General features: G+C 38.2%; 1 protein-coding gene across 1 annotated transcript in view; it reads right to left on the reverse strand.

The window, feature by feature from the left end:
- The window catches only part of LOC119418196 (potassium channel subfamily K member 2-like), a 41,544-nt gene that overhangs the window by 23,405 nt on the left and 3,475 nt on the right, over positions 1-14,664 (reverse strand). The window contains exon 2 of the mRNA XM_037685451.1: positions 4,252-4,369. Within this exon, the coding sequence (XP_037541379.1) occupies positions 4,252-4,369 (118 nt within the window). The remainder of the gene's footprint in view (positions 1-4,251; positions 4,370-14,664) is intronic.

A 14,664-nucleotide genomic window follows, 5' to 3' on the forward strand; every position in this document is an offset into this window, starting at 1 on the left:
TAGATAGATAGATAGATAGATGGATAGATGGATAGATGGATAGATGGATAGATGGATAGATGATAGATGGATGGATGGATGGATGGATGGATGGATGGATGGATGGATGGATGGATGGATGGATATCTGGAAGGGAGCATATGTTGTTCTAAAACTTTTAGCTACTTTTCTACAGTTATGATGCACTAATGCACCCCCACACCATCAGAGAGGCAGGCTTTTAAACTCTGTTAACAGGTCAGATGGTCCCTCTCCTTCTTAGTATGGAGGCAACAAAGAATGTCAATTTTTCATTTGTCTGACCACAACACAGTAAAAATTAACTTTGTTTCAGAGAAGGCAGCAGCCTTTCTGGATGACGTTCATGTATGGCTTCTTCTTTGCACAACAGAGCGTCAACCAGCATTTAAGAAAGGCACTGTGTACTGTGTTTACAGGCAATAAATTGTGTGTGTTCCTGAGCCCATGCATGGATGTACATAACAGAATCCGCTGTTTTTAAAGCAGTGCTGCGTGAGGGCCTGAATATCACGAGCGACCAACACTGACTTTCTGCTGGTCCTTTGAGCTCAGAGATTTCTACAGATTCACAATTTTTGGTACCACTTTACAATAAGGCTCCCCTTAAAGATGGCTGATAAATAATTTATAGATACATTATTAATTACTCTATAAACACTTTATAAATCATTAATAAAGGCTTATTATGCATTAATTAAGGGTGACAGAGAGACAAAACTGACAAGTTTCTTGCCAAATAGTGAGCCAGATCTGTTCACCTATATATTTCACCCCATTTTATGGGACCACATGAGTCCCATATAATGTTGCCCATTTCTGTCCCATCCCCAGTTAGCCCACATAAAAATGAACTGGGGCCTAGATATCCATGCCCAGGTTCAACCCATGGGTCAGCCCATGCTTACACCACTTGGGGTAAATACAGTTAGCCCACATGGGCTTCCCATGCTGGGCCCATTACACTAAAACCGCATGGGTCCCATATAATTTTGCCCATTTCTATTCTGTCCCATTCCAAGTTAGCCCACGTTAATGCTGAATAGGACTCATACATTTAGTCCCAACGGGCCAACAATATGGGTCCCATTATCAGTTAACCATATGGGCCTCATGCAGTTAGCCCAGATAAATCCCATGCCCACTCTTTACCCAAGTAGCCCACAATAACCCCACGTGGGGCCCACCTATGCATGCTGGCTGGGGAGTCGTTATATTAAACATTTCAGACTAAGTCATTACCTTATAAGCACAAAAAGCATTTATAAACCTTTTTTTTAGCATATAATGTTGTACTTTATCAATGCATTATACATATTTACAACTAATGTTATATACTAAAAAAATTAGGTTTACAAATACTTATTGTGCTTACAAGGTAGTAACTTAGTCTGAAATGTTAATATAACAACTCTAGATGAAATATATAGGTGAACAGATTTGGCTGACTATTTGGCAAGAAACTGGTCAGTTTGGTCTTTCTGTCACCTTTAATTAATGCATAAACAATTATTAATGATTTATAAAGAGTTTATAGAGGAATTAATAATGTATCTATAAACTATTTATTAGCCATCTATAAGGGGGACCTTATTGTAAAGTGGTACCCAATTTTTTTTATGTTATGGTCCAAAGAAAGCGGTGACATATTAAAAATCTTCATAATTTTCTTTTGAAGAACAATAATTTGAAAATGTTCTATTATTTTTTTAGACAGGTGAACTTCTGCCCATCTTTACATCTGAGAGATTCAGCCTCTAAAGTGTTTTTATTAATATCCAGTTCTCAATTACCTGTTGCCAATTAACCACATTTATTGCAAAATGTTCCTCCAGCTGTTTTTTTTAAATTCATATTACTTACCTTTACAACCTTTTGCTTCCCAACTTTCTTTGATAGTTTTTCTGCCTTAAAATTCAAAAATACTTTATTTTTTCTAAACATTGTATAGACAAGAAAAAAGGTTAAATCACGTCATCTGGACCAGTCCAAATGACGTGATTTAACCTTTTTTGTTGTTATCTACCTGAATGATTGAGCTTACAAACCTTTCAACATTGTATATACTTTTAGTTTAAACACTTAATACATTTACTAAGTTCCACTGTGAGTAGCATTTAGGTACATGCTGTTTGTAAAGCTTTGCATTATAATTTTATTTCCATTTGTGCTGTAAATAAAAATGAAACTCTTCCAACAAACCTGACTAGTCTTTTTCTGTGAAATGCCCATCCCTGTTACAGAACACCAGTCTTATAAACCTGGAAGCAAAGCTCGTGAACTCTTTCAACTGCACGTGGCATCGACACAAACTGCAACCAAATTGTTCATCAAGATCGCGCTCTGCCCACACATGAGAACCATTCATCTGAAAAACAAGTACGCCAGTGTTCCAAGACCGTAAAAACATTTCATTACAATGTAGTGTGCTTAATTTTCTCATTAGAGGGTGAGCTTTGACAGGGTGCTGGAGATGTGAAATGAAGCCCAACAGCCTGCTGAGCAGACGCAGCAGTCTGTCAAGGTCCAATTGGAAAAGCCAGATGAGCTGTCAGAAAGCGTGTGTGTGGGTGTGAGGGTGGATGGGGGAGTCCAGAGTGAGATAACGTGAGGTGTTTTATTTTCTGATTAGTAAGCTCTTACAGCTTCAGATGACAGAGACACAGAAGAAACGGTGTCAAAGACGTGAAGTCTCAGCAGCTTCCTGATAAAGAACAACCTGCAGTTGTTGTAAATTCAAGCTTGAATACTCACTAAGGCCTGAAACGATTTAATGAGAAATATTTTCCTGAGTCAAACAGATGGCTGCTGTACTATTAGCCGGAGCAACAGTGATGATCAAAGCCTGATTTAAAACGGTTTTGGCTCGATGAGTTTGTTCACACTCTCGCTGCTTGCAGGTGATTTTATTTCTTAATCCACGCAGTCATCCAGTTCCCATTCCTGCTTCGTCCTGTTCAGAGTCGCAATAAGATCAACTATCTCCGCTGTCATAAGGCAGGATACACCCTGGACATGAACACACAACGATGCATTCTCACACCCCACAATACATTACAGTAGTCCCTCACTACTTCGCAGTTCAATTTTCACAGACTCGCTCTTTCGCAGTTTTTCAAAATTAAATTATAAACTACACGAGAGAAAAAAACTGTACAGGACACATGACTGTCAACTACTATTACTCATGTGATTGGGACAGTATGGGATACTGTAAAAAGTTAACAAAAAAATAAAATACTTCAGACAGGCGCTGCCATTTTATAGTTTGCTCTCTATAAGCCTCCACTGTATCTCCGCTCATGAAGACTACATTTCCCAAAAGTCAACAGTGCTCTACCCAGAAGCCCTGTTGCCTTCTGCTGAAATACAAAGTTTTGATCTGATCGGACAAAGTTCAGTCCTTATTCATACAATGACTTTGGTGCCCAGCGGATGCAGAGAGCCGCACAGAATCCACCGGGAACCCGAGCAGAACCGGAGCAGAACCTGACCTCTAGACTCATGGGTGAACCCAAGAGCTGCTAGATGGCCCACAAGGACTCCCAAGTGGGCATGTGCCACCCATAGGTTCTGTGCTGTTTCCAGAGCCCACCAGGACCTTTTTCATCCAGACTTAGCCTCAGTCGACCACCTCCAGTCCCGTGCCGGCCACCTGAAGGTCCCCCCCCCCCCCCCCCTGCACCCTCAAAATGCACTTAGGTGCTCAAGCGCTGCACAGAACCAGACCAAAAACAGAGCAGAACCGTAACCTAACCCCCGTGATAAACGAGAGACTACTACACCACCATTTAACCTAAAATGCATCATTTCAGTCTGTTAGTTGGATAAAAGCTGCACGTGTAAGCTGAAATATTTGTTGACTGCATTTTACGAATGATAAATATGACACTCTCTGATGTTAAAGAGAGCCAGTGTATGAAAATGTATATTTCCAGTTAGGGCAAGTTGGTTTTGCTGTTTTTCGTAGTCCTTGTGCAAGGTGCAATCATGAAACAAGAGCTTCCGTCATACTTCATTATTTGTGCAAGTGCAATTTCATGCCAGAATGATCTCTGAAATTGCAATATGTCCCTGGAAGCTTTGCTCATAGGAAAACTTGAAGAGACACAAAATTACAGTCAAATATGACCATAAGGAGGCAAAAGTGCTTACTTTTCAGAGCACAGAAGGCGGCACAGATTTGTATGTATATAAATGTTATATATTTTTTTAAGAATCTCTTCTTCTTACCGATTGTGGTGATGACTGTCCCAGCAAAGAAAAAGGAGGAGCTGAGGTCCCATAGACTGGTTTGATTGGATAAATGTCCTGATGGATTCACTCCTCCTCGAACTGCTGTAACCACTTCCTGCAACAGAAAGAAAGAACAATCAGTGTCACTGAAGGCCACGTCTTTCAATGAGAAGGTTAAAATATGGGCAAAGAAACTACAGAACATCAACTTTCTTGGGAAATACAAGACAGTCGAGTTTAACGTTCAACTTAAGTCAATTAGGTGGTGTGGAAATGAGCAGCATCTGTCCCCTTTATTAAAAGATTTGCATTTTAAATTTCGTCTTCAACACAAAGAACTTGTCGAAGCTGCTGGGAGTGAAGCTTGGTGCGAAAATGTTCTGAAATACACGTGCACTGTTTGCTTGAGTAAACCTGAGTACAACCGGCAATTTTTTAAACAGGTTTAATAAACATAGAAACATCACCTTTTGTAATCACCAGTTCTCACAAGTAACAAAAATGTGTTCATTTTAGGGCCTATAACCTTTTTTGATCCTGCTGCCTTAAACAAATCATGTTTCCGTTTTAGTGAAATCTTGAATGTGGCATATTATGCAATTTCATGCAATTTCCCAAGATCTTGCGCAATCCATTAGTGCTCACAGTATGTTTTGACAATGATTCTCAGCTACTACCACACCCAGTTTAATTTCAATATCTGTAGAACTGACTTTGTTGTGGCCATAAAACCTGATGGTTACTATTATAAATATGCACATGCAGACAAAAGGCAAAGAAAAATGAAAAACATTATTAATATGTGACATATTGGAAACATCTTTTAACATGCTCATGTTACGTCAAGTGATTATTCCCACTGGATCAATTCAATTCAGTTTATTTATATAGCACCAAGTCCCACAGAAGTCATCCCATGGCACTGAATAGAAACATTCATCTAAAGTAATAAATTAGCACTATATATCTAAGGAGCAGAGTGCTTTGAGTTTAACTCCATCACAGAACTCTCATCTTGAGCAAGCATGAAGGTAAAAGTGGAAACGAAAAACTCCCTCATGAGGAAGAAACCTTTAGCAGAACCAGGCTCAAGACAAGCGTCCATCTGCTTTGACCAGCTGGATTTGGTAGGAACAGATGCACAATGGCGGGTCAAGAATCACATTAAGATAGTAATAGTATCAAATGAAAACAATTCAATTTTAACAAAGAAATAAGGTAAATGGTCCCTCCAGTAGTCTAAACCTATGGCAGCCTAACAAGCCAACTCTAACTATAGGATTTCTCAAAAGTAAAGTCTTAATCCCAGTCTTAAAACTGGACAATGTGTCAGCCTTGTGGACAAAAACTGGAAGTTGGTTCCACAAGAGAGGAGCCTGATAACTGAAAGATCTTCCTCCCATTCTGCTTTTGGAAACTCTAGGAATCACAAGTAAACCTGCAGTTTGACAGCAAAGCGCTCTGTTGGGAAAATATGGAACAATAAGCTCTAGAATATAAGATGGAGCTAGGTTGTTGAGAGCTTTGTAGTTAGAAGTAAGATTTTGAATTCAATTCTGAATTTGACAGGGAGCCAGTGGAGAGAAGCAAAAACTGGAGAGAGACGATCTCTCCCACTAACTCCAGTTAAGACTCTGGCAGCAGCATTTTGGATCAACCGAAGACTTTTTAAAGAAGTAGTCCAGTCTAGATGTTATTATTTGTTTTGTTTTTATTTCTAAAAGTTAAATAAACAACATATACATTAATATTGCAGCAAAGAATTATTTGAAGCTTATTTAAATACAATACAGCGTTTGAACCAAAAAAAGATATTTATGTGTGTGTGACACTAGGAAGATGTAAATCTGTGTCCAGTGAACTTATCTGAAATATCTCATTGAAGTTCCAAAACAACAACCAGCTAAGTGCTTTAGGAAAAGATTGATTCCTTTGAACGTGCAACCAATTTGATCTCCCGCATTTATCTTTCTGCTGACCCTGAACATATTGTGAGATATTTTAAGCAGTAACACAAAAGGTTATTTGTCTGAAGTGATCTCCACAGAATCATTACTGAGACGAATAAAAGAGAAAAGCTGTGAGCTGCAGGGAAGGCTTGAGAGCCGATCATAATAAATTGCAGGAAAACACCTTTAAGTATTTCTCCTCCTGGGTGTTTCTTCTGATAAAAGCTTCGGTTCTTGTGTGGCTTATTTGAATAAAAGATTGTTATCAGTGTTGAACAGATGCATTAATATCTATGTTTATCCTTGTTGTGACTGAACCTTCTAATTTAGAGTAGCGATGCTTCAATAATGATGTTTATGCAAATAAAAAAAGGATAAAATCACAAAAATGTCAGAGTGCTGCTTCTGTGGTTTAATTAGAAGCAGGTAAGACAAGAAAGCAAAGGGGAGTGAGTGAAGGGCTAAATAAACAAAACTAAGGACCAGATATTGAGGGAGCATGGTCTGATGCTATGATGCAAGACTTAAAACAAGTTGATGAAAACAAAGTGGGGAAATAACAATCCAAACACAAACTGCTGACCTGCACAATGTGCTCTGATTGTGGGAACTTTAGCCACCGGTCTGTCTCCAAATGTTTGCTGTTTTAAAATTAAAACATTCCTTCAAATCTTTGAATCTTTCTTAGTTCCTATCTTAGATGTTATCATTGTTTTACTTTTACATTTTATTGTTGGATGTAACTGGGACCCTGTGTACATAATTTCGCTCCACCACATGTACCACATGAGGTGCGAATGACAATAAAGAAACTCTGACTCTGAAGTAAGGTTCTACTGAGAAGTTATGAATACATATTATCTTACCTGTTGCAGATGGCTTTTTGATAGCTCTAATGTCAAAAGTATCACAGCGGTTTGTGTAAAAACTAAATTTCGAACCTTTACGCTGCCATTAATTTGATGTTTTTCTGACAAAAATTAGATTTTACTCATTTCACAGCTGCTGCTATATGTGCTGTATAAAACAGAAAATGATATAGTACAAAAAAACTAAAAGTTGCAAAACCTGAAACTAAATGACATTACATTACAAATACATTTTTTTCTCTCTCTGTGTGTGCTCTGGTGAAGACAAACGTAACTCTACCGTCTCTCCTCATGTTTTCTTCCATTTTCTCATCTAAGCAAAATATTATTCTGAGGAAGAATAAAAAGGCTGTGCTAATTAGCAGCAGCTTTGTGCACTACGTCCATCTTTCGGACGACTGTACATAAATGTTCTAGTTGTATCTTGGTGCAATGATAATAAAGCTTATTCTGATTCTGATTAGATCAACAGATGTCAAAATGATCAAAATAGCTACTAAAGTATCAAAACAGATGGTTTATCTATAATTAGCAAAACAGTAGCTTAAATGAACTAAACAGATGCTAAATTGAACAAAGCAATAACTAACAGTAAGAACACATTATAAACCAAAAATTTGCTAAACTAGCTCAATTTAGCAAAACTGTAGTTAAAACAGCAGAACTGTCGCTTAAATTCAACAAAAAGCCAAAAGTTGCAAATAGGTAGCTAAAAGCAACAAAATGGGAACATAAATTAGCAAAATTATAGCTAAAAGCTAAAAGTAGCATTAGAAGACAAGTATAGAACAAGTTTCCCAAAGCTTAATGTATTTCAGTAGTGAGGTTTAATTAAAAAAAGGTAAAGATTTGGAAAAGTATAGAAGGTGCAAAAAAACAAAAAAAAATCATAGTATCTCATTTACCATCAAGCGTAACATATCGATATATAAATGGGTAAAAAAGCACAAAGTATGTGGAAGTTGTTTGATTACAAAAAAAATACACAGAACATATAAACAGGAAAATCACAATGACAGTATTCACACAGTAAATGCTAATGCTAAATTAATGACATGTATAAAGCAGTAGTTCTCAAACTGGGGTCCCTGGAGCTCCGGGGGTCCTCGAACCAGAGCTTGGGGTTCCAAGACATAATTTACTTTTTTTTAGCTAAGTCAAATTTTTTTTAAAGTGCATAAATACAAATGGGGACCAATGCATTAATCAAACAAACAGTAAACTAATTACTCCCGCCTACCTCGGCTTTGAGCCAATAAAGCCTCGGATGTTATGACTCATGTCATAAAACTGTCACTCATCAATATGAAGCTAATTCCCTGGGATGGAAGCATTTTGGAGGACTTGCTGTTCTGCTAGGCGGTGTAAGGCAGGACACCACGTGAAGAACTTCTCAAACTTTTGGATGCGTTCATGTCTGAAGCCAAACTGAGGTGGAAAAATGTGTTTTTTGTACGGACGGTGCCGCTGCAATGACCCGTCAAAAGAGTTGGGCCCAGATTGTCTGTCAGTCCAACGATTATTACAACTCACTGTATGCTGCATCGACAAGCTCTCACTTCCAGAGTCACTGAACCAGATCTTCACTCTGCTTTGAACACAGCTGTGCTGGACATGACGCGCTGCTGTATCACACTGAAGTGCAATGCGACTCTCTCGTGGTAACGTATTTGAGCTAAGCAGAGAAATGGCAGAGTTTAAAACTGAGGAAAAACCAGACATTGCACACGTTTTACTAACAGAGTATGTGGCAAAGTTGGCATATCTTGCTGACATATTTAATTTACCGAATAGCCACAACCTCTCCATCCAAGGAGGTCACACATCTATTCTGGAAGTCAGCAATAAAATCACAACCTTTGAGATGGAGTAGGAGGACACATGATTTAATAACAGACATGTTCCCCCAAATGACTGAGTTTCTTCGCACTAAGAACTTGTCTGTGGTTGCAGTGAGGGAGGTCATCACCTCACACGGCTGAGCAAGCACTTCACCACATTTCAGATGTAAACACCGATGCCTGGAAGTGGGTGTGTGATCCATTTGCAGCAGCAGCAACAGCAAATGGTCTGATGGGTAAGTCAGAAGAGCAACTCCTAGATCGGACATTAAAGTCTCAATTTCAGCAGGTTAATCATGTAAGCTTTTGGGTTGCCCTGTCACGAGGATCCTGAACTCACTGCTGAGGCCATGCAGATACTGCTCTCCTTCCCTACCACATACCTTTGGGAATCATCTTTTTCAACTTTGACTACAAAAAAAACAAGTCCAAGGCTCATTTACAAGTAAAAGATGATCTTAGAGTCTTTTTGTCATTCATCACTCCAAGAATAAACTGTGTTATGAGAGGCAGGCTCATCTTCTCACTAATTCAAAGTATTATTGATATGACTCACTGATTCGTCTGTGGTAGAACCTAGTACAAATATTTACTTGGTGTGACTACTGCTGTAATGATGATGATGTTTTCTGGAATAATTTGAAGAAGTGCCAATACATTTATTATGGCCATTATGTCAATAGGTAGAGTTTAAACTGGTTTAATTTTCTCAAAGCTATCATTTTTGGAAGTTGAATTTAAAAAAAAAAAAGTAAATTGTTGTGTGCCTTGAATAAAAAATACCCTATGTTTAAGAGTATAACTATTGTTTTAAAACAATTCAACTTTAATAAAGTTGTTTATTTTTTTTAAACAGGCCTTAAGTGTTCAGGTCACACACATATTCCCATGACATTAAAGGGCACAAATGGCAGGAAAATATATTTAATCATCACGAAGGTTATGAGGGAGTCCCTGGAAGTTTTTCTCCCCTGTAAGGAACACAAAAGGTTTGAGAACCCTTGATCTAAACGACTACATAAGGTAACAATTACACCTTCAAATAAAGTGTTACCCTATATAATACAGTTTGTCAGAGTTGGAGTCAGAGATTCTTTATTTGTCATACACACCACATGTGGTGGAACAAAATTTTGTACACAGGGTCCCAGTTACGGTAGCACGGTGGCGCAACTGGTAGAGCTGCTGCCTCTCAGCGAGCAGGTCCTTGGTTCAAACCCCGGTCCGGGGGCCTCTCTGGGTGGAGTTTGCATGTTCTCTCCGTGCATGCGTGGGTTTTCTCCGGGTGCTCCGGTTTCCTCCCACAGACCAAAAACATGCATGTTAGGCTGATTGGTAACTCTAAATTGTCCCTAGGTGTGAGTGAGAGAGTGAATGGTTGTTTGTCTTGTTTGTCTCTATGTGTCCCTGTGATGGACTTGCGACCCATCCAGGGTGTACCCCGCCCCTCGCACAGTGATTGCTGGACATGGGCACCAGCGACCCCCGTGACCCAAAATGGAATAAGCGGGTAAAGATAATGGATGGATGGATGGATGGGTCCCAGTTACATCCAACAATAAAACGTAAAAGAAAAACAGTAATAAGATCTAAGACATGAACTAAGAAAAACATTAGCTAAAATACGCTAACACTAATAGTATAAAAACAATAAATACAATATGGCGAACAGCATCACGAATATGAGTCTGTGTGAACCGATGAGCACGAATGAACACCGCAACATGAAACAGATCAGCAGCAACATGAAACAGATCAGCAGCAACATGATGTGATTTTTCACAGTGATTATTCTGATTAGAGATTCAGGAGTCTAATAGCTTCAGGGTAGAAGCTGTTCCTCAGTCTAGTGGTTCTACACTTAATGCTCCTCAACCTCCTTCCTGAGGGGAGTGGGGCAAAAAGTGTGTGTGCTGGTTGAGTGGGGTCCTTCATGATGCAAGTGGCCCTCTTCCTGCATCTGGATGTGTAGATGCACTAATGTGTATGTATGAATTGTATGAATCTTCGTGAATTTTTTTTAAAGATTGGAGTCATTTTAAAATTGCAAAAATCCACTTTGGTGTGAACTCCACGGTCTTTGGTTTTAGTTATGAATAAAACAGTTTGAAATACCCAACAAGAAAACAGAACTTGTACTTTCATTTATCTCCGTGAAATGAAATTCACCGTGATGCTCCCACTAGAGCTAATCATGACGTCAGGATGACGAGTCATTAAAAAGGTGAGGGTGCTGTGAAATCATGGCAGACAATGGAGAACTCAACCACAGGTGAACAGTATTAGCTGTTCTGTGCCCATCGACAATTCCACAAAGGAGATGCTTCAAAGATTGAACCCTACATCCACTGTGCCTCTAAAGACACCATTTATCACATCTCATTAGTGAGTCTAGGCTCAGCCATGCAGTCCCTTTGTTTTCCAGCAAGTGATCCTATAATTAACTTTCTGCCATGGCAGTTTCCTACAAAGTGACATACGTTAAAACAAGATGACAGGATGACTTTGCTGGATGTGCTGGAAGAAATCAAGCTTTTGTTCTATCACTTACCTGTTTAATTAATCCTCCTGAGAGCCCACTTCAATTAAATCCTCCGCTGAATGATTGGCTTTCTTTTTTCAGTGGGAGCTTGTGCATGCGAATGTGTCTTTGTAAACACAATAATAAAAAGTGAAAAGACAGCACGTGCGTTAAAGCTGCATATTGATAAATCATCAGAGGAGAAACTGTTGCCTGAATGGCTGCCCGCGTATTGAGCTGCTTCCTGATGGATGATGGTAAAAGCTGTTGGGTTTGATTGTGCTCATGTGAAACCTCAAATGGAGAAGCTCAAGCTTGATTGGCTCTGTAAAAGCTGCCTAATAATTAATTAAAGAACACATTAGGTTTTATGCTTCTCAGAGGCTGATTAGCTCAGTCTTTTTCAGCTTAAACTGTAGAGGCAGTCTTTAATTGAGGTAATTGGTTTGTTTTGGAGGTGCACAATTATGGTGTTCATGTGCAAGTTGTATTACAATATTTCAAACATGACATTTCAAGCACAGTAAGAAATATAAAATACAAAGAAAACCCTATGATTAAAGTGATAGTTCAGATTTTTTAAGTAGGATTATGTGCAAAGGTTTTAAACAGTTAGGATGTTACCTGATGGCTCTTAGAATAATCTCAGTTTGGAGGATTAGAGTTTAATTCTGCTGCGATTACTTGAGTTTACAAGTAAATCTAGAATTGTTTTTTTTTTTTTTGTTTGTTTGTTTTTTGTAAATACCCATGTTATGTGAAACTGACAGCTATTTAAAAGTTTATAAAAAAAAGTATTTTCATAAACGGCTTTGAAAGTTTTAAGACTCAAGTTGTTTTAAATCCACTTCAGTCTTGTCCCTGTTTAAATGAGCTCATCAACGTGGTCACAAATAAACTGTTTCTCCAAACTGAGGTTGTTCAATGAGCCATCTACAGCAGGTAAGATATTATCTTAACTTTTCCACAGAACCAACTTCAAAAGATCTTCATTATCACTTTATGTTACTAAACAGTTAATACAAATGAACAGTACAAGACAGTGTAATTTATATTGAATATAAATATATGTAATATATATGTAATATAATATATATATATATTATTGAGTATGCACCAGGATAGTGTAATTTATAGTTCAACATTAAAATATTCTCTGATTTAAATGTTCATTCAAACCAGCAGTTCATTTTATTATGAAGATCAGGAACGTCAAACTGTGCCTTTTCACTAGTTTCATAAAATTAATACTAAAATGTCCGTTTTTGGTTCATGTTCCCCATGAGCTTTAGATCCAGTAAATATGTTTTTTTTTTTTTGTGGAGTTATAAAAATAATCATTTGACTAACAAATACCTGTCTTCAGTCTCTATAGGAATCAGTTTGTAACCATTTCCAGGCAAGTGGCCTTTAATAACTCCTACTGTGAGATTCCCAGTACACCTGTTTGCTTTGACGATCAGATAATGGTGGATTTCCTTATTTCCACATTAAAAGAACCTATTAATTGTCTTAGATTTTATTCAACGCTCATGGGTAAATATGCTTTAGTTTTTCTCAACAAAAACACTGTTTAGTGTTTGTTTCTCATTTGTTCACCTGATTCTTTCTTTCTGTGAAACAAATTCTGCAGTGAAGCAGAAATCTGAGGGACTCAGCAAGTCTCATAAGGATGGAACATTTCACTTTTAGTATTTTGTGGTGAAGTAGGTTAAAGCACAGATCAATAAAGTCAACAGCTTTAGGACCAAAGCACATAAAAACAACATTTACGACTTTTCATCTGGCTAAGGACAAAGCTTTCACATACTTCAAATGATTCTTGCTTTTAAGCTTCAGTCTTTATGTTTCTGATAAGGAAAGAAAAAGGATGATGGACTAAAAGAGGAGAAAATTATATGGTTTCAATGTCAAGAGCCTCACACTTGACTCTGACCAAACTTAATTACTTAAACACTTATTTGGGGACATCGATCGTCACAGGGGAAAAAGTCCCACCTGTGTATTTAAACACCATTTCAGCATCCAGAAAACAATTAATACCACGTGTAACAAGCTCTTAATTCAAAAGTAAAATTATTTAGTAACAGGTTTGTGTCAGCAGAGCTTGCTTTTAATATTTGCAGTAACTTCGAGTCCTTAACTCTCAACATTGTGGGCTCTAAAACAAACAAACAAAAAATGTAATGTGACAAAAAATGAGGAATTAATCACAATTCCTTTACCGTAAAAAGAAATTGCAGTTTTAATTAAATTAGTACTGAACGTCCCACCTCACATTCTGTTACTAATTTAATAAAACTCTTTACAGGTCAAGGCCTCTTTGTTTTTCATTTGAAACACAAAAGTTTGTCATTCATTCATCTTCTGATGTTCGTATCTCCCCCCTGGGGGTTTAAAGCCATGTGTGGATAATTCCAAAGTGAAACAAGTGCGAAAAACTAATGAACTATGCATTAAGCATTTTTTTCTCTATGATACTAAAGAAAAGTTATCAGATTAAATATATTTCTGAACAAAAGAGTATTATTTGATATTAAAGTGTTTATTATCACAGGTTTCATCATGTCGACACAACTTCATGATTAGAATAAAAATGTTCTTGTCAACATTAAAAATGTTGTAATTAGGTCTTTCTCTCCAGGTTTTATTAATATAAGCAGCAAAAACGTTTTATTTCAGTGATGAGTGAATCTTAGCAGCAGTTCAGCAAAACCGAAGAAACAGTGAGAACAAATTGTAACTCATCCCTGAGTTTTACTTCTGGACACAAGACAAGAGATTCATCAGATTCATCAGAAAAACTGTGGAGTGCTGAAGGTCCGGCAGGATGGTTTGATATGACCCACCATTCTCCGACCCACTCTGGTCTGCCAGTAATGCTCTGAGACGTGGTCCATCTGCAGCTCGGTCCATTCCACCAGAATACCACTCTTTGGCCCTTTCCCACCTTGGACTCAGGCTCCACTCCGGCCTGTCATGGCGGCATTCTCCGTGATCCTCCATCTGCCTGCACAGATCGAACTTTGTGGAACAGTTCGGTTCTGCAGGGAACTTTGAATGTTCTGTGTCTGCTGGATCCTGTCCTGGAAAGCAGTCATCGTCTATTGCCACAGTCATTATCGCCATGCTGCTAACAGGACCGTGCTGCTAACAGGACAACACTGCTAACAGGACAACACTGCTAGAAGTACCATTCTGCTAACGGGACCACACAGCTAGAAGTACCA

This window comes from Nematolebias whitei, chromosome 12 (genome assembly GCF_014905685.2).
Source record: "Nematolebias whitei isolate Nwh7 chromosome 12, NemWhi1, whole genome shotgun sequence".
NCBI classification, from domain to species: Eukaryota; Metazoa; Chordata; class Actinopteri; order Cyprinodontiformes; family Rivulidae; genus Nematolebias; species Nematolebias whitei.